Here is a 19,661-nt window from a genome sequence, read left to right as displayed (position 1 = left end):
CTACTGTGGTTGGGCCGCTCTGGGCTCACGTCTACTGGACCAATGCATTACAGGTAGGTAGATAAGTCTGCCGCCTGCAGAGATCATGCAATCAAGTCAAAATACAACAGACAAGCCGTCGGGGGTCCTACGATGGGATGAATGCGATTCGAACTCGCAGAGCTGAAAGGACCAGGAAAGTGACACTGATCGGTTCGCGACGAGAACTGAATCACCACGAGTCTTCTCGTGCTCTGACCTTGGACTCTGCAAAGTTACTGCCACTAGGCTCCACCAGCATCATCCAGACCTGGCTCAACACCTTCATCTCTCATCGTCGCGCTCATACCCTCAACATCCTTCCACACCCTGAGCAGATTACCACCAACGACTTTCTCCGCGTCCTCGTCGCTAACACCCATCCTCAACAGCTCAGCAACCAAATCTGGGAATTTGTCGACCCCTTCCAGCCCTCTCGGATGCTCATTGCCCATGCCATCGTAATCACTTCCCAGACCAACATGATCGTACCCAATGCGCTGGCCTATGTATGTAATATGGCGAGCGACCTGATGTAAAGTATTGTTCTTCTCGTAGAACTCAGGCAGAGAGAAATGGGGTTCATCTGCGTTGACTTCTTCTCCAGCAGCAGCGACACAAGAAATAAATCCTGGAGAGAAATTGACCATTACGATGCTGTTCGATTCAGGAACGAGGTCGAGGATATCATCACGGACATTGCGTGGATGTGGACAGATGCTATATGCTGAAGAATGGCTGAACACAACGGGCGCCCTCGAGATTCGCCTGCCGTGTTTGTCCTTGGAGAGAACTGCTTTCTGTGTCCAGTAACTGGTATGGCTAAGGTCGATAATCATGCCGAGACGATTCATTTCCTGCAAGACTTGTTTGCCACGGGCAGTCACAGCGCCTTCCTTAGGTCTAAAGACGCCATTCACGACTTTCGGGGGCGTTGAGTAGTCGTTCATGATCAGAGTCGCGTCAGCGAAAGGGTTGTGGCAGTTCCAGGTCAGAGTTGCCATACGAACACCAAGGCTATAGTAGTGTCGCAATGTGCTCATTGGAGCGGTAGGCGGAACTTGGTGTAGACCCTCAATCGACAGTGGTCCGAACATTGATCGCCCTTTCGACGCTCGCCACTGCTGAAGCATGTCCTTCGACTCCAACCCACTTGTGAAATCACTTGGATATTGTGCCTGCAGCCGCCTCAAGAGATCAATCTGCTCTATGGTGTGGGCAACCTCAGTAGCATAGTTTGAGTCGGTCATGTCGTAGCTAGCATTGACCGGGCATACCACAAAGGCAGACCAAAATGCACCGCCAACTTGTCCAGAGCGCAGACGCGGCAGGTCTTCGTTCAGTGGCATTCCACCAATCTCAAATTCTTTGGTGAAACGGTCGCCCGTGATGTTGTTCTTGTACTCCCCACGGATGAAGATGGCCAGATCGTTATGCCCATCGATCAAGGGCGTTGAACTCAATATGGCGTTTACCCGCTCTTCTATGGTTCTTTCTGGCCGTGGATTGGGTCGAGGCCGCTGAGGGGACCAGTCGGGGTCGTCCGAGCTTCGTGAGTTCAGAAATGATACCACTATTGCGAAGAAGCAGCCAAAGAATATGAGAGTGAAGGCTCCTCGGAAGAAGCGCGACATGGCATTCTCGATTGTTCTTGACGGCTCTTCTTCGTCTTCGTCACCACCGAGCCCTGTGCTCTTCTTCCAGCGACCCTCATGCGGAAAGTCATGTTTCTTATTCCATAGCTCAGGCGCCGCTTCTGCTCCGGTGGAGGTAGATTCGAGATATGTTCCGTAGTCGATCTCTCGGGACTGATGAGTATGGTGACTACTGATCTCGGGTGCCGGCTCGTACGATGGAAGCAGAGGGTCTGACTCTTTGGCTGTTGAAAACATGTTTCACGAAGCTGGAATCAAAGTCGTGAGGGTGTCGCATGCAGGACAAGCTCGTTATCTGTTGACCATCTCTCGCGATAAAGCTTCAGGCGTCCTCTTTGCCGAGGTGTCGACATGTTGAGGGACTGACTTCGGCTTCATCGCGCATCGGCAGAATATCTCAGAGAGGCAGCATTATGAATTGCCTCCTCTACAAAGCACAGATACTGTGTCTATAGGATGATTGAATCAAGCAAGGCGAAACCACTGATTCATATCCAACATGGCTTGTAAATTACTGTGGTAAGTTGTCTTGAGTTCTGGATTTATTTTTAGGCAGCCCGTGCGCCGCAGGAGAGTGCCCACCACGACTTGAATGGCTAGTACGTTTAGGGGTAGTGCCTTCCGGAGATTGAGCTGACAACCGCTGGAAGCTTTCTCTTCAGCTTTGTTCACATCAAACCTGGTGATCATGGCGCTTTTGTTGACTATCACGCACCCACAAGTGCTTTGTCACCATCAACAAGGCTCGCTTACCGCTGTCATGTTGCGATCCAACCATCATGGACAGCCCCATCAAGCTTATGCACGTTGTGCTGGCGAACACGAATCGGTGGAAGATGGCTGAACAGCAGTGACCTGGTCAGCCTGGCCTGAAATGGTCCAAGGTAAGATTCGTTTCCCTGTTCTTGCCTGAGCTTTGTGTCTTCACATATAGCATCGATGATGAAGTACACCACTGGTGATCGGCACGATTGACAGGATGGCCACGGCAACCATGCCAATCAACTCTGCTCATGATATTGACCCCGAAAGCCAGCAGGACCAAATGCAGTATCAGGATGCCACACAGCAAACATTCTACGACGCCCCGTTGACGCTTGAACAGTTTCGAACCCTGGTGGGTATCCCGCAGGACGCTATACCTACAACAAATGACGACAAGCGCAAGGAGAGTGAGAATGCTCAGAATGGGCTCAAGAATGCGACCAATCCAGGGAAGAGTGACGATATGCCACATTCAACCTTCCCCATACGGCCCGCAACCGTCAGAGCACTTCCCACGCAGAGTTCACGTATCCTTGTCTTCGCTGGGGTACTCTCACGGCCATCCTTTGCTCGTCGCTGGAGACGTACGAAGGCGGAACGCAGTGCGCGAAAGATGGTAGCGCTGACGGGCACCAGCGAAGAAGATGAGTACGCAACATCACTTTACTACTCGCTCGTCTGCGAGGAGTCTGACCAGTGGCGCCTTTATCACATCTACAACATTATCACGTACGCTTGCCTTATCCTGCAGCTTGTTATCGCTTCAGCACTGGTCATCGTTGGTGCCATTCCCAACAATGCAAGGGCTTCTGGGAATGCTGATACATACAGAGGTCACCGTATCGCTGTTGCCATCCTAGGAGCCATCACAGGTCTCCTGACAGGCGTTTTGTCCCTGTTGAAAGGCCAGGGCTTGCCGATCCGCTTTTTACAGTATGCGAGCCGACTTCGTCAAGTACGGGACAAGATCGAGTTGACGGAACGCACCCTTCGCGCAGGCATACCATGCACTTACATTACATATCAGCACTTCCTGGATCTATGGCACGAGTACGAGAATGTCATCAATGAGAGAGACATGAATAGGCCAGATGCATGGGCCTCGATGAACATTGCTGCAAATTCGACCGACAGCAAAGGCGGTACAACGAGTCAGAATCATCCCTTACCAAACATGTTGCCGAGCGTGGTGCAGTCTCGTGCTGTGCCTACCCACTCAAGGACCGGTGCACGTGGTATTTGAGGTCGTGGGCACGTATGCCTCGCGAGGATCATAATTCTCCCAATATGTCGGTCCCAATTCCTCCAAGAGCATCTGCTCCAATACTAGCCATCAAGGCCTTGCCACTCCATCTAGGTAGGCCTTCCGTTACCACAAGCTTTGCTGAGGTCGTACCATTCGCCCAGAAGTCTCGATTAGCCAGTGCCTGTGGCGAAAGACCCTTTCGATAGCGAACGTCTACAACCCATACATACCAAGGGTTGGGTCTAAGACAATTAAGCTCTTTAGGCACAATCTCCTGCCGAAAAGAGACTGACAAGCTCAAATATTCGATAGTCTGCTCGTCACAAGACGGCAGTGGCGAACACAAGATGCAATAAGACCTTCTCTTGAATCCAGCTCTGGATGGTTCAGGAGGTTCGGAGCGCAGCCAGGAGTTTGAAAATGCTCTTTCAAGTGGAGGGCTTTGAGCCTCTTTCCTTTCCTTGATTTCCTTAATAAACGAATACCTCCTACCAAGGTCGGAATTGCCGAGCATACAAAAAGGAACAAAATCTTCGTCGAAGCCAAAGACCAGATACACAATACGCCACCACGGTTTCTCGGGCTCGTCCGCATTCAGTCGGACCATGCCCGCAGTGCCATTGAGTCCATCTGGTATCCTCAAGACCCCAAAGCCATTGTTGTGAGAGATGCGACCATCACGTGAGTAAAGCTTGGCCCATGCAAGTTCCTTTGGTTTGTATCCTGGAAGCTCTAACGACCGTATCCAGAAAGCATAGTTGTGTCTTACAGGCCTTTCCAGTTGCACCTGCCGCACTAGCAAAGATCTCCTTCTCCTACGGGCGATCTTGGTCAGAGGGTCGATACAAATGCTCACCACCGATCTGCCTCCGACGTCCACCCGGACAAACTGCTCGGTCACAGTCTGTCGCTCGACCAAGATGCCATAATAACGAAAAGGAGTGTTTTCCTCACAGCACTCCAGGATCGCCAGATAGGTGTGCATGGCGTACGGGATAGTGAAGAGGTTGATGGATAATCCAAGTTGTGTCATTTGAAACCCATACAGCTGGCTATCAAGTCTAGGAGCTTGCACGATATGTTGACACGCAGCAAAGGATGCCGGGCTATGGGCCAAAAGCCCGCTGCGTCTTCCACGGGGAAAGCATCTGTCCCATGCAAAAATCGTGGGGTCGTCGGAACGCCTGATAATTTCTTCCTGCAATCTCAAGAAAGCTCGATTCCTGTCGCCGTACTGCATTGGTATACTTACGTTGAACAGTCCAAGAAGGCAATATGCTTGATCCTCAATTTCGGTGGTCTTGCGCTTTGCGGCCCGCGACATACGCTGCGCGATCGAACACGTCCTAGGGTCTGCTCCGCGAAGGACGTCAATGTCAATACCGGTACTGCGAGCGATCGGTCCGCACAGGTCTGCCTTCCTACCGACCTGCTGCCAATGCCGGTCAAAGAATACAACGTTTGCAGGCGCAATTAGCTCCTGCAGAGTCCAGCCTCGGCTCCACCATTCACAATCTTCGAAACGCCTGTCGGTCTGGCTGTCGCTTAAGTCAAACAGATACACCAAGCAGATCTCGGCCTCCTTGTACCAATTATACATCGAATTGATTGCCTCTGCCAGCTCCACCGCGTTGGTTTTGTTGATGCAGCACGTATCAAGCCACACCCACTCACAGCCATATTGGAATGCCTTGCGACACGCTCCTTCGAGTTTATAGTAGCCTTTCCTATGGCCAAAGTTCTCGTTCCGGATGTCGTCGAAGGTGACTTCATCGTCCTCCCATCGGTGTGATACAATCGCATAGCGCGGTGGGCTGCATCCCCGGAACTCCTTCAGCTCTAATGATTCGACGTTTATGAGGCGCATCGCAATGCGCGCCTTAGCAGCAGGCGAAGGGACATATGCTCCAGCAGTGGTAACATATCAATAGACGTGATCCGGCAGATTAAGGAAATCACAAAGAGCAAGATCGCAACAAAGCGAGCTTGAAAGACGACACGTCGCATACAGAGTAACGGTTCTGGCCCAATCCCGAGGTGTAAGTGGAGAAGCAGAAAGAGGTACTCGCGCGAACACATGCGAACACAGGGTGCCTGATATTTGCGGCTGAAAATGAAATGCCTGATGCGGTGCCTTCCCCTCCTTTCACAGACACACCCTCCTCCGCACGTGGCTTGCATACCTACGTCTCATTCGACATGTGCACACACCCCCAAAACATCCGCAGCCAAGTTCGGGACAGACGAACTACATTGACGTGCCCTTGATCGCTCTTGCCGAACGCTACTCGTGACCGGTGTGACATACAAGTTTACGACCAGATCTCCGATTTTTCGAACACCAATTTGCAACACGATCCTCACGTGACCTTCACTGAGCATTGCGATGCTCACCAATGACGGCATGACAGCATGATCTTGCATAGTGGCACAACATTTCATGGTGCAGGGTTCCAGGAAAGCCTCGCTCTATGCGACAACATCGAAAAGAGTCAAATCCACTGAAGACAGGCAAGAGAGAAACCAAAAATAAGGGGCATTGTTCTATTGGGTAGCAATGATTGATTCAAGATACGACTACGATCGTCGCATACTAATAGGCTACACTACTGATACTGCTAGTATTCGCACAGAGCGTGTGAGCTCGCATGCCTGTATAAGTACTTACCTTGACACCTCATTCACACACTTACTTACTTACCTACTCCCCTTCCCCCTCCCTTTGATTCCTTACCTCGGCAATTCACACAACCTCATATCATCCTGCTCAAACACCGTCCTCCCCCCATCTCCTCTTTTCCTACCCCCCATCACCCTCCCCCTCATCTCCTCTTCCTCCTCCCTCTCCTCCCACCAATCCAAATACTCATCCTTGAACCTACCCCTCTCATCCCTAACCGCACAACCCAACCGATCATGATACAGCCCCAACTGGAATCGAAATCCGATATTCGGATTCACGATGTCGCGTTTTGATTTGAGGAAGGACAGGGCGCGCGACACGGGGTTGTCGGTGAGAGTGGCGGCGATGTGGGTGTTTGGGATTAGAGGGGAGGAGGGACTGGGATAGAGGTTGTCGGTGTAGGATGTGTTGGTGGAGGTGCTGGAGAAGAGGTGGGGGTGGTATTTTAGGAGGTAGGCGGTTGTTATGGTGGCGGAGCGGGATATGCCGGCGTGGCAGTGGATTAGGATGCCGCCTGTATTGGATGTTGTGGTTGTTGTTGGGGTGGGAGCTTGAGCGGTGTGGTGGAGGCTGGAGGTGCGCGAGGGGATTTCGACTGTGTTGTTTGGTGCGCTGGTTGAGAGGGCTGTTGATGATGCTGGTTCGGATGAGGTGACAATGTCTGTTGTTGTTAGCGCGGCCATCCTCTCCGTGAGTGACGTGGCAGGAGAGATGGGCGTTGTTGAGCTGGTGGCTAATGAGTTCCTTCGTAGCTGTGAGACTCTATCTCGATTCTGCAAGGTCTTGAGGCCATGTGCAATCGTGGAAAGGGGCTTGTCCTCGTCCTGGTCGGCATCGAGGTAAGCTTGCATACCAGCGTGAATGAACTCACCTGCTCGATCGAAGTCCTCAATCAGCTTCGTCTCGATCGTGTCTGTTTTCTCGATGACCAGGTGCTCAATTTGCAGACCTGCGCCTCGTGCCTGTGGGAGACTCGGATACGATCGGCTACCGGCTAGGATGGTAACAATGCGCGAGATGGGCGGGTATGTGATATCGCCGTCGGTCAAGCCAGATATGTACGCGGCGGCGGTCTTCATGTTGCCAAGGTAGAGACCTGGTATAATCTCGCTCGGAGCGCATGCTGGTGCACGGTTGAAGGAGGTCGTCCAGGACTCACCTGGCTTGATGTTGTCGTTATACATGGGAGGTGGGGTACCGGACGTGACTGCCGGCGCAGAGCGGGCGAGTGGCGTGCCTGTGATAGGGTTGAGTTGTGGGAAAATCGAAGTTCCGGCCTTCGAGAGGTTGAGGGTTAGGTTTGGCTTCCGCGCCTGGCGGGTTGTTGGTGGAGTCATCGGTCAACGATGATGAGTGTTCCGGGTTATGAGTGTAAGACCTGCTTGTTGGGATGAGAGTGAGGGTCAGTGCGAGTTTGGGGGTTCAAGTATGAAAGGTGGTGTGGTCCGTGCGGCTTGGGGAGCATTGTGCAAGAGGACTTATTGCTAGGCGCTTTGTGCGAAGACAATGGCATGGCCTCCGACGTCAACAAGGAGTGCCTTGTGAAGACAGTGGCTGTTTGGGAACACGTGCAGCGTGATAGGTATGTTGGTTAGTTATTCTGTGCTCGATATGTGAAGTGCTTCATTGTCACTTAGCTAGGCGTAGGTGTGCACAAACGTCCACTTGATACAGGCGAGCAAGAAAACTGACTGTTCATACGTTGTCCTTCCCATTGTCGCTGTGGCCAGCTGTCCCAATATGTTCGTCGATTTGTGTGCTCATCGGCCTAGATCATTACTTCAATAATGGCGTCCCCTGAGCTTTTGCTAATGTATCATCGTCAGCCAAGCCACCCCCCTCGTTGACGCGGTCCTTCTTGCGGTGGCTGGGGTTTGCGATTTGGATCTTTCGGTCTCTCGAGGTCTCCCATATCGTGACCCGGCTTTGGTCGTGGTGTGCTGTCTGGATCCGCTGCTTTTAGGTCCCGGTTAATTGCAAGCAATATTCGTCATACCTGGGATCTCCGATATTGTCCTTGTCAACAAAGCGGCAGCCAGTCCCGTGCCAAAGTATCAGCTGCCTGAAGAACTCGTCATTGGGCCAGGCCACAGGGCGTAGAGCGCGAACAAATGCAAGAGCCGACTGAGGAGTCATTCAATCGCGCCAAATCAGGTAGGCAATCATTGCAGTTGCAGAGCGAGAGATGCCACGTCGACAGTGTATCAAAATTCCATCATCTTCGCGCTGGCGTTTCTCGACCCTCTCATGGATCCATTTGATAATTTCTGTTGCTTGTTAGCTGTTTGCATGTAACCAATAGGGCTAATCTGACGTACGATCAAAATAATCAAGGAACTTCACCTTCTTGCTGTCCTTGATATTCAGCTGAAGCAGATTGTCCTCGGGGAACGCTCTAGAACTCGAAGGTTGGATGCCAGACCAGGTCTCGTCGTCGTTTTTTCGTTTGAAATCGATTATCGAAAGCACGTATTTGATTCTCGGGTATCCCGAAGGAAGGGGCTGACCCTGGAGATAAGCTCTTGCGGTCTCAAAGCTGTGGCAATATGTTAGCTTGCCTTCTGCGATCCAGCTCACTCCACGGCATAACTGACTTGCTTAAATAGATGTTGTTGCCCATGGTCGAAGGGTGTATACCTCGTTGAGCATGCGAGGGATGCTTTCTAGATTGGACTCATCGTGCTTGAATCTCTTTTCCGAATCGATATTTCGGTCTGGGCTTTCTTCTATGAACCTTCTCCATTCCTCGGTATCGAACTTGCCCTCTGTATCGAGCTCTGGTAGGGTTGCGATGCCCTTCGTCGTGCGCTGGCCTCCGGGTCCGCTGCGGCCACGGGAAGGTTCGCGAGTCACGCCTGAAGCCTTGGCATCGCTGTGACCAGCTCATGTTCATCATCATAGTCAGTATCGGCTTCTCATTCATCATAATCGTCTGCCTCGCGATAACGATCGCTGTATTCAGGGAATTCCTCACGACCCGACAGAAGATGAACCTCGTCGGAGTCGGAGTCGTAGCGATTGGAGTGTGACATGTGAGAAGTTCAACAGTCTCTCGTTATATACGCCAAAGTGTACGCCTGTATCAGTAATGCTTCAAATCGCCAAAAGCAGAAACTTTGCACTGCTTGTAAGGCAAGTACCCTGGCACAGGCGCCTTCCACAACTTTATACCAAGATCCATGATTGGCGCGTCCGCAACCATGGACAATAGTCAGGAGCGCTTGACTGAGGTGTTTCGGGCTTGATCTGATTCAACAAAGCGAAGTCGGTCTGACCCAGTATGGCGTCTCATTCATCTTCGCAGTGCTCAAACGTGAGCAGGTTGGCGACACACTCGAATGCAGACCATCGAAAACAATGAATTGCGACAGCTTTCGTCTCTTGTTGTACACAGTCAGCGCGCACGCCTTGATCGGGCCTCGAACGATGCTGCAGCGGTCGGGTAACGGGCTAAATCTTCGTTCATTGTGACAGCCCCTGAATTGATTCAACATGGTTTCCAGTGTATCTCGTCAAGCAGCTCGGAATACCGTCTGGCTGCACATACAACGAGCATCTTCGACGCGTGAAAGGGTCACACACCACGGCCAGACAAGAGCTCTTCAACCTGGTGGCAAGGCGTTTGAGCTAATTGATCGAGACACTCCGGGAGCTGTGTAAGCGGCGAGCCCGTTTGGTGAATAATTGGCCCAATCCTCGTTAGGCGCTTCAGACCTAAAGTGCAGGCGATAAAGGTGATCTCCGGGCGAGCTAAGCATGCCTATATGTGTACAGCTAGTCCCTAAGAGTACGGTGGACCGGATCGAGAATGGGCCAATTATTTAGAAAACGGGCTCGGCGGTTTCAGTGCAGTCAAAAGGTCAATAGGGTACAGAGCGTGGAGATAGACATGCAATATGGCCCAAACTCGACCTTGCTCACATCTGCCTGTGTGTCATTGTTTAAGAACTTTCTTCGTCAGTGTAGCGACAAAGGGAGGAGCAAAATCGCAGAGGTTCGGGGACCCGACATATGTGCGACTTTTACGTCGCGCGAGCTTTAGTTTTCTCCGCGGATACAGGACGAGGAAGGCAGGTGCTGTGGTGGCGAACAGTTGTGGGTAACAACTAAAACATCTGGCACATTCCTCCGAGCTACCATGGCATGCAAGTAAGTGGCAAAAGCTTGTGAAGACTGACAGCGTGCCAGCCACGTTTAGTGGTTGGCAAATCTGTGGGATACAAGTACCAAAGGAGAGGTTGTAAAGGCTAGAGAATGCCCTCGGCCGGAGCACGCGCGTGATTCTGACTAATTAAGGTATTCTTACGGTGGTTCACTAGGCATTTGCCGCTCATTATTACAATAGCTCCGTCCGGACGATCAAAGTGGCCGGTTAATGAGTTTGGTGAGTTTGCTTGTCCGGTTGGAGACACACTAGCTTTTAGGGCCCTGAAGCCTTGAATCAGGCCTAATTTATCATTCCGGGGCTGCAATTTAGGCTTGTAACCCCTAACGAAGCACAAGCCAAAAAAGCGGCAAGTTTGATTGTCCGGACGGAGAGTAGGTACAGTCCGGCCCAGGTAACGGTGTACTCCGAAACGCACTTTGACGCTCTACTCCTAGCAGCTGGTACCACTGCTGTCATCCAGTTGTAAATTTACTTGAGTTCTTCTGCATGACGATGAGGCCGCATCACGCCGCACGACACAATTACACGCAAGCTTGAGCATGATTTCACGCATCCTAGAGTCCTACCATCAAAACATGTACTTTTAAGTATTTGCCACCCGATCCATACACTAGACGGAGACGTCGGCTGGTTACCCCAACAGGCTTAGAATCGTGCCTGAGGGCCTAAGTTGACATAATCCCTCGTGACATGATGCCTTTAGATGAAGGCATACATCGATTTGCCCAATCGGTCGTCTGTCCGCGGCTCGTTATGGACTTCATTCTGACTGGTTAGAAGACTGCATTAGGGGTGGCAAATACTTAAAAGTACAGGTTTTGATGGTACAACCAACGAGGAGTACTTGTAGGCCGAGGTAGACGTGGGCGGATCACGGGTGTTTGCAACATTTGCTTTCAATATGGAGTTCGCATGATTTTGTTACACTACTAGTAGTAGTATGGAATGCGTCAATTCAGCCTCGACGCAGAGTAATAATAACACCATTATTATCAGGAGTCGCAAGCTATGGCGCTTCGTTCGTGAGGTGATGATATTGGTTCGTGCTGCCAGGTCCATCTCGTAGGACTGCATTGCCCTCAGTTTACCTGTCGATGGGCGAACTTGAACAAGCACTGATTCAGCCTGCCAAATGAGCGTAAATGGATCGCTGAAACTTGAAGCTGCATGGGGTTGGCCCACTCGAGCCACTGCTGCAATCATCGGCAATCATCGGCAGCTACCAAAGGCAAGAAGTTGGATTTGCGAAGGAACGGCGGAAATGCCAATCCCGCAACTTCCAGCCAATCACGACGGAAATCGGCGATCAGACTGCCACGATCGAAGATGATGACCGAGATCCGAATCTACAAATTCGCATGAGTCGATTCACGATCTTGCCATGGCGAGTACTTGTACCTTTGCAGATACAGGCTTCTCCGGGTGGGCTACAACACAGAGGCAAGTGCCATTGGTTTCGTCGGGTCGTCAAGGTTGAAAGCTGCCCTCGCTTTTTCGCATCGCAGTATTAGTACGAGCATGCCCCGTTGTTCTCGCACTTGAAGGTGGCGTACAGCGAAATCACTTGCCTCTATCCTATCAGCATGAGTGGAAGCGCAAGCTCCTCATCGCGGCCGCAGCCCGACGACCCCTCGAATCTCTCACCTACTTCACCTCGGGCGCCGTCCAGCGCAAGTTCCAATACAACCGCATTTTCCTCTGGGACGCCCAGTGGCCAACAGGACCCGCCGAAGAATTCACCAAGGCCAAGAAAGCATGTAACAACAGCTTGTGTGCGGTGCCGACAAGCAAAAGCCAAAGTTCGTTTCCCAACTACGTTCATTCTTGCAGTTCAACAAAGGTCCCAAGTTCCCAACTAACACGTTTCTCGCCTATAGTGTGATGGCAATCAGCCTTGCATAAGATGCGCCTCCCGGGGCATCGCCCACTGCGCCTATAAACCGGACGAAGACGAGCGCACTCGATCGACGGCCAAGCGGAGGCTCAATGAGCTTCAAGGCGACAGCGAACTACTGCACGACCTTCTCGAACACATACGGCACGATAAAGACGAGGGACTCGCTCAGGTCGTGAGCCTGATACGCAGCAACGCGTCTTTGGAGGAAATCAACCAATATTTGACCCAACTCACAGGAGAACCGAGGTCAGAAGAGGACGCAGGCCCAAATGTAGAAGAGTTGAAAAGCCGAATCGGTGCAGCTATACTGCAGCATATGTCCACCGGAGAGACTGCTCGTCCGGCGGCAAATGAAGCAGCGTCGAGCAGTCCTCGCCAGGTGCTCAGTGTCAAGAGATTGATCGATAATCCAGCACATCAGATACAAGCCACACCTTGGACTCAGGTTACCAGCGATGACCAGCTCGTGTCTCACTTGATCTCGCTCTGGGCCACCTGGGATAACTTCTTCCCCAATGGTGTTGTCCTCGAGTTTTTCTTGCGCGACTTGCGGTCGAAGAGACTCGACTCCCCGTTCTGCTCTCCTTTTCTCGTCAACTGCATTTTGGCCGCAGGATGCCCGTACTCTGACTACGAGGAGGTCAAGGCCAATCAGGGCACGAACTCCGACCTGATGATTCAGTTTGTGAAAGAGGCGGAGAAGCACTTGGAGGAAGACAACTTTCGAACAACTGTTACCAACGTTCAAGGGTTATCAATACTGTTTCTGCTTGTTTCCAAGATGAACCACGATCGCCGGGGCTTCAGCTACGCCACACAAGCCGCAACGCTATGTGCTGAGCTCATGCGAATCCGTGACCAACTGGTCGCCGCAGCCGAAACTGCCGAGGAGGAGAAAGAGATTGCCTACATGGTAGACTACACCTGTTGGGGGGCCTTTGCTTCGACTTCGGGTTGCTTCTTGGCGTGGCAGCGGCCGCAGTCCCTATCTGAGCCTCCCTACCCCTACCCGAATGCTACTGGCGTCCTTGAAGCTCTGTTCAAACAGAAATGGTTCCCATATCCTCGAGAAGGTGACAAGCAAGACATGTACTTGGACGAAATCCAGCGACATTATGCAGAGCTAGCAATTTTCGAACGAGACCTATCCCTCATTCTGTATGAGCAACCCAAGCCATTAGAACCTGAAAGGATTCGGGCCAAGCAGGAGGCATTGCTCGACGTTGAAGCTCGACTTACACGTTGGCTCGAAAGCTTACCTGACCACTTCAAGCATCTGAGTCCTTGGACCCCGCCTTCAGTTTTCACCATGCGGTAAGCACTTACACTAAAGCTTTGGCGTTCTTCCAAGACTAACACGAACAGGTTATGGTCTCGAGATGCCATGATGGTTACACTCATGGCACGAATGCAATACTGCAGCCGCGAAGACCACTCACAGCTATCCGAACTGTCAGAAAGAACGCCCTCTAAAGATTCCATCGATGTCGAATGTGATGCCACACGCGCGCGCCTCTTGACAGTAGCTCTTGAAGTGGTCGAGTTCCTCAGGATTTACCGGAATGCCTATCCTCACGATGTTGACAGACTGAATTCCGTCGTATCACGGCCACTACATCAAGCACTGAGCATATTGCTCGAAGCGAAAAGCCGTGATGGGCGTGCCTACGACGCTCAAATTAACGACATTTGCGCCGCTCTCCGGGCTATATCTCGACGCGTTCCGTTCGTCGTTACACTTCTTCGTGCCATCCAGCTCGACGCTGGTCGACGTGGTCTCGCTCTACCACAAGAGACACAGGAATTGTTCGACGACTTCGAGCAATCTGACATTCAGTCGTGGAAAGAGGAAGGGTCATATACCAAGGCAATGTATTCCTATGCGAATATTGCTCCCGCTGTTGGACAACAGGACAACAAGGGTTTGGCAAAGACCATGGGTGAGTTCTTGCAGGAATTCGACGATCTAGATCTAGAGACGAGGGATGAACGGTCATCGCATCAAGAAACAGACAAACTTAAACATCCATGAACGATCATGGTGGGCTGACGCACATGCATTCTTGCGGTGCAGGTTCTAGGCTGGTCTCTAATCGCAGATATCAGAGCGCACCGTACTTCATGTTTCCATAAAGCTAACAACCGAACAACCTCAGCAACAAGAAGAGGTATGCGACGGATGACAAATATGCAGATGACATGAGGACCAAGTTCGGGAGATTCAACAACGGAGCACCGCATCGAAGGTTCGATCATCGCGGCTGGAGGGAGGGTCCCATGATGGGCATCATTGTGCATATATGTCTCCCTTTCAAAAGAGATGGCAGACGAAATTATGCACACGCCCACAACGAAGTCGGCGTGATCTGCATCACCGCCATACTGGAACGAAGCTTATGCTCACCATATGTTACTTCACTGTATTGTCGTAACTGTTCCGTTCAACGCCTACGTCAAAACCACCGGGTCAGATCTTGTCTATCGTCGTCGTCCCAGCTCATCGATCTTTAATTGCCCTACCGTGAACAAAGTATACAACGCCATCACACAGCGACAATCTCGTTTTTGCTGAGAGATTACCGCGCGTTGACTTGAGCTTAGGCGCATTTGCAGCGCTACGCTTTGTTCACAGTGCTGAAAGTGGATCAGAAGACCAGCACGGGAGGCTCGATATACAGTAGACCTGAGGCGTGGGTCAGCGTGAGCCAGGTGGCACCTGCACCGCTTGTGACCAGCGCGCAGTTTACGCGGTTCGGTATGTCACGTGATCAGGCGCTCAGACTGGGTCTGCCAGACGAGGCAGTGTAGCATTAATAGAATTATCTGCCACCTCATCGTTCACTCTGCGAATGGGTTTTCCAGAAGGTACATCTACGCTTACCTCGCTTCGAGCGGATCGATAATGCAACGCCAGAAGAGATAGATTTTTGCCTGGATAGCCTCACCCGTCTCTTCTCACTGAGGCTCCCCTCGAATAGATTGGACAACAACTTCTTTGACATATGTGTGCAGCTCGACCGATGTGACACGAAAAGCTCGCAGAACCAATGCTCACTGGTGCAGGTCGTGAGCACCTTCTCTTGCCCTCCCGCTCCAGTAACGATTCTGCTAAGCTGAAGGTGAAACGAGTTTCCTGCTCATGAGCAGTACTACCTGCAGCAAGACCACCGGCTGAGAATCGTCAATTCTACGGACACTACCACAACGCCCAAAGCGTCATTCTTCGGTGTGGCTGAGCTTAGTCACCCTACGCAGAATGCTATGGCCACAGCAACTGATTTTGCACATATACACCATCTATAATGAACGCTGCGATCCCCATGACTACGATGGACTTCTCGTCGTCAGAAGGTAGGTTCTTCCCTATGTCCGTGCCTGCACCAGTTCTCCAGCATTTTAAGAATTTCGAAGAGTCTTCCATTTCATCTTTGGCTTTGTCGCAGCTACATATCGTGTCTGACTGACGATCTACCTGATGACGTCCACTCACTCAATTTAGCACTAATGGCTGCACCAGCCCGGGGCATGGAGAGAGATGCGAGAAGTTCACATGCTCCGACATGTGATAACGAGAACCCTGAAATCAAGCTTGTATTTATGATTTTGCCACCTCATTGTGGCTGTCAGAATCGTCGTGCCAAATTCTGCGGAAGATGGTCGATTCTGACAGCAGACAGTCAGCCAAGCAAAATTCTGCTATTGTTCCACGGACCACGTAGCTACTGAGTCTCGAAGCATACATGAGGACCATCCGAAAAAAGTCTGCCTACACTTACATCCAGTGCATGCGGCATTGTACCCAAAGCCTTACACCTACAAAGCCGGCAGAACTTCAAATCATGTCCTTTCGAGTACTGAAAACACTGTGGATGGTGCTAGTGATGCGAGGAAAGTTGAGGAGGTTACCGCCACCAGCGACGGAGCATAAAACCATGTCCTCCTCCCTGCGTTCGTGCATGGTTGACTATTTGTTTAGCATCTGTTCAAGATGAAGAGCCTGTTGCTTCTCCTTTCTTGCTGGTTATCTTGCCATGCAGCAGCAATCAACCCGTTCAGATACGCTAGGGATGTCACTATTGGTCCGCCAATGCAGGCAAGCATAACGCTTTCCAAGTCCACACCAGGGGATACTTCCGCCAATGCAACTTACTCCGAGCCAGTCTCTACCAGGACACTCATACCTCCAACCACTCGGCCATTCACCACAGATATTTTTACAACGCCACCAGTACCACCAACTTCTACCGATGCCTCCGAACCACAGTCAACCAGGACCATCATAACCTCAACGACGAGACCCTTCCCACCAGTCTCGCCGGCTTCAGAGCCAACAACGATCTCCTTATCACCTCCCACCACCACAGTCACATCCACCGACGAGACGTCCTCAGACACCTCCGCTGCCCAGACCAGCATTGACTCCGGTCTCACACCAATTATCGTTCCACCACCCATCACAACAACAACCGAAACGCCTGCCCTGAAGGCCCTAGGAACTTCCCCACCGTCTCCCTCTCCAGCAAACCCCGACACCCCCACCCAAGACCCAACCACAATCTGCAAAAACATCTCCTCAAACCCCGACACCGCAAACTACACCCAACCCTACTCCTGCACCCTCAAGCCCGGAACCGACTTCGCAATCCTAGGAATGTACTACGACACATGTAGCCCCATCAACACCTTCATCTTCAAGAATCAGACTGTTTCCGCCGCATTACCACAATCTACTTCCACATCCGCACCACCCCTCCTCTACCCACCCCCCAGCAACACCTCCACCTCCACCTCTACCCCGACCTCAACCCCATCCCCAGAAATGCAAATCGACACAACCCTCTGCTGCGACCCAACCTACTCCACCCCCACCACCTTCGACACCCTCTGTATCTGGGGTAACGGGACGAGCATCAATCTGGGGGATTTACCGCCTGATTTTGACCCAGCGAGTATTAGGAGGCCGAAGGGGGAGAAGGGGAGGGGACGGTGTATGGTGTCTCCTGTTATTAGGCCGCGGGCGAGGTGTGTGCAGGTTGGGTATGAAGGGGAGGGGACTGGGGGGACGTGAGGAGTGGCACGACAGGAGCCGGATGGTAACTTTTACGCAGAGACCGGAATATGAACAGAGGCCTCGGACCTGGCAGGATGTTGGCAGTCTTGTGCTGCCTGTACAACAGCTGAAACTGAACATGTATTGCTTCGTTTGGTTTCCCTAACCAGTGAGTGATCGTACTCCTCTCTATTCAACCTTCCGTCTTGCCAGAATCTTCTCACTTTGTCTAGCTGAGTCTTGACGTGCCCCTCCCCTCCTGCCATTAACATCCCGCCCAGCACGACCAGCCAGACTTTCGACATGAGCCTACTGTATCTCTCAACATGCAACATGCAACGTGCAGCTCATCAAATACCACGTCGCTCCAACCCAAGTCCCATACTCACACTCGGCCTGACCAAATTCTCACATGGCAATCTCGTCCTCAATGGGTGAAGCGCCAAAGTCCGCATTTCTGCTGCCACCTTGTCTCTTTCGCTCTCGTTCTCACCTACGTCTTCGTCGTCCTGGTCATAGCGATAGCTGCTGGAGCGACTCCCCCCATCCAACCCCAACCCCTCAGGCAACGACATGCTTGAAACGAGCCGTCCCGATGTAATTCTCGACTGCGGGAGTCGTGCGTAATACCTCTCTGAATCAACCGTCGCAGGCGGCGTGTCTGGCATGTTGCCGCCCGAGAAATACGAATTCGATGATGACGCCTGTAGAAGTGGTCGTGCGCTTGATTTCTCATGGTCGTCGTTGGAGTGTGCGATGCGAGCTTTGAGGGCTGTGACGAGATCGGTTGTGGGTGAGCGTGGGATTCTGTTGTTTTGTTCTGGTGGCGGTGGTACTGAAGAAACTGAGGTACTGGTATTGCGGCTCCCAGACGCCCACCAGGCATTCTCGAAATCGCCTGAGCTGGTGATCTCGTCGAGGCGTTCGAGTCGCGGTTCGGAATATGAGTATGATGGGGTGAGGGGTGCGTGAGTTGAGGCTAGGGAGGGTAGACGCCAGTATTTCTCTACGTCGCGCTGGGAGATTGCTGACATGGTCAGTGAGGGTTGGAGGAGGGGTTGTGCGGCGGAGCCGTGTCGTAATTCGTGGTAGTGGTCGTGGTTATGGTCTGGGAAGTAATCTGAGGGTAGGATCCTGCGACCTTCGTTGCGTGCTTCGACTTCTTGCTTTTCCTTAAGCTCTTCTTGGAGGAGATACCGGGCCTTTTTGTGACGGAGCTGACGGTCTGGGTTAGGCTGCAGGTCGTGTTGGAGGTGGCGTTGCCAGGATGTCTTTCGGTCTTGATGGTGGGTGCTGATGTGTGTGGTGTTGGGGGATTGTCTGCTCGGAAAGCTCGAACACTCGTAGCTTGAAGAGGTAGGCGATGGTGATGGGGATTGTTTGCGTATGGAGATGCTGCTTCGGACTTGTCGCAGGGTCATCTGTTGTTTGGGTAATCCACCAGCTACTTCTTGACCAGTATGGCCGCTATTTCTGTTCGAATCGTGATTCTCTTTGACATGGTTGCTGCCGCTCTCGACGACGGCCTTGCCCGTTGTTGGACCTCGACTCCTGCCTATGTTGCTTCGCCAGCTCTTTGTGACCTTATCCTTGATCGCTCTTGCATCCTTGAAGAACGGCCTGCCTCTCCTCGCAGTCCATTTAGTGAAAAGCGCGTCGTCACCATCACGATGCTTGGCTTTCTCTCGTATAGCATCTCTGAAGTTCTCCATGCTTTTCTTCTCACCACTGCTCCACCGCGACGATATGCGTAGTTCGTCTCGAGACAGATCGATACCTCGTCTGCGTAGCTGATTGGTGCGACTTCTTGGTCGACCTCTTACATCTGTCAGTGGCTGTAGGCTTTCTCCAGGCGATGGTGACTTCACATAGAGGGAACCTTCGTCGTCGGCGTCATCGGCAGTGCTGAAGGGCGTTTCGCATTTATGCTGATGGTAGGCTTGAATTGGTAATCGGACAGACTCTGGATATTCTGGAAAGTCGATAGGTGCGGTATCGGTACTTTGTCGTGCAAAAGGGTCGAGTACAGAGGTGCGCTTTGAGTCGTCCTGTGGATTGATTTCGATGTTTACTTCACTGCCCCACACAAGCCCCTCGCCACTCAGAGGATCTTCAGCGTACAAAGCCATCAATGTCTCGTGCTCCTTCAGCACACATGAATCGCAGATTGGCTCAAGAA

The 19,661-nt window shown here is 51.9% G+C and overlaps 7 protein-coding genes across 7 annotated transcripts; 3 read left to right on the top strand and 4 right to left on the bottom strand.

Annotated features, from left to right (window-relative positions):
- Positions 1-263: 263 nt before the first annotated feature.
- Positions 264-1,910, bottom strand: PMZ80_004289 (uncharacterized protein; the record flags this gene model as incomplete). The annotated part of the gene is made up of 1 exon (XM_064872714.1): positions 264-1,910. One exon carries the CDS (start codon positions 1,908-1,910, stop codon positions 264-266), a length of 1,647 nt encoding a protein of 548 aa, XP_064731372.1.
- A 757-nt stretch (positions 1,911-2,667) lies between these two features.
- Positions 2,668-3,681, top strand: PMZ80_004288 (uncharacterized protein; the record flags this gene model as incomplete). Its single annotated transcript, XM_064872713.1, has 1 exon — positions 2,668-3,681. The coding sequence occupies one exon, from the start codon at positions 2,668-2,670 to the stop codon at positions 3,679-3,681; it is 1,014 nt and encodes a 337-aa protein (XP_064731371.1).
- A 2,733-nt stretch (positions 3,682-6,414) lies between these two features.
- YVH1_1 (tyrosine protein phosphatase yvh1) lies at positions 6,415-7,704 on the bottom strand (the record flags this gene model as incomplete). Its single annotated transcript, XM_064872712.1, has 1 exon — positions 6,415-7,704. The coding sequence occupies one exon, from the start codon at positions 7,702-7,704 to the stop codon at positions 6,415-6,417; it is 1,290 nt and encodes a 429-aa protein (XP_064731370.1).
- A 439-nt stretch (positions 7,705-8,143) lies between these two features.
- Positions 8,144-8,987, bottom strand: PMZ80_004286 (uncharacterized protein; the record flags this gene model as incomplete). Its single annotated transcript, XM_064872711.1, has 4 exons — positions 8,144-8,323; positions 8,609-8,634; positions 8,686-8,903; positions 8,962-8,987. The coding sequence occupies 4 exons, from the start codon at positions 8,985-8,987 to the stop codon at positions 8,144-8,146; spliced, it is 450 nt and encodes a 149-aa protein (XP_064731369.1).
- A 3,131-nt stretch (positions 8,988-12,118) lies between these two features.
- Positions 12,119-14,464, top strand: PMZ80_004285 (uncharacterized protein; the record flags this gene model as incomplete). Its single annotated transcript, XM_064872710.1, has 3 exons — positions 12,119-12,334; positions 12,413-13,746; positions 13,798-14,464. 3 exons carry the CDS (start codon positions 12,119-12,121, stop codon positions 14,462-14,464), a joined length of 2,217 nt encoding a protein of 738 aa, XP_064731368.1.
- Positions 14,465-16,420: 1,956 nt separating this feature from the next.
- PMZ80_004284 (uncharacterized protein) lies at positions 16,421-17,500 on the top strand (the record flags this gene model as incomplete). The annotated part of the gene is made up of 1 exon (XM_064872709.1): positions 16,421-17,500. The coding sequence occupies one exon, from the start codon at positions 16,421-16,423 to the stop codon at positions 17,498-17,500; it is 1,080 nt and encodes a 359-aa protein (XP_064731367.1).
- A 332-nt stretch (positions 17,501-17,832) lies between these two features.
- PMZ80_004283 (uncharacterized protein) lies at positions 17,833-19,611 on the bottom strand (the record flags this gene model as incomplete). The annotated part of the gene is made up of 1 exon (XM_064872708.1): positions 17,833-19,611. One exon carries the CDS (start codon positions 19,609-19,611, stop codon positions 17,833-17,835), a length of 1,779 nt encoding a protein of 592 aa, XP_064731366.1.
- Positions 19,612-19,661: the final 50 nt, after the last annotated feature.

Source organism: Knufia obscura, assembly GCF_036327395.1.
Source record: "Knufia obscura strain CCFEE 5817 isolate CBS 148926 chromosome Unknown scaffold_4, whole genome shotgun sequence".
In the NCBI taxonomy this organism is placed as follows: Eukaryota; Fungi; Ascomycota; class Eurotiomycetes; order Chaetothyriales; family Trichomeriaceae; genus Knufia; species Knufia obscura.
The sequence above is the reverse complement of the archived record's forward strand: the minus strand, read 5'-3'. Positions and strand labels throughout refer to the sequence as shown.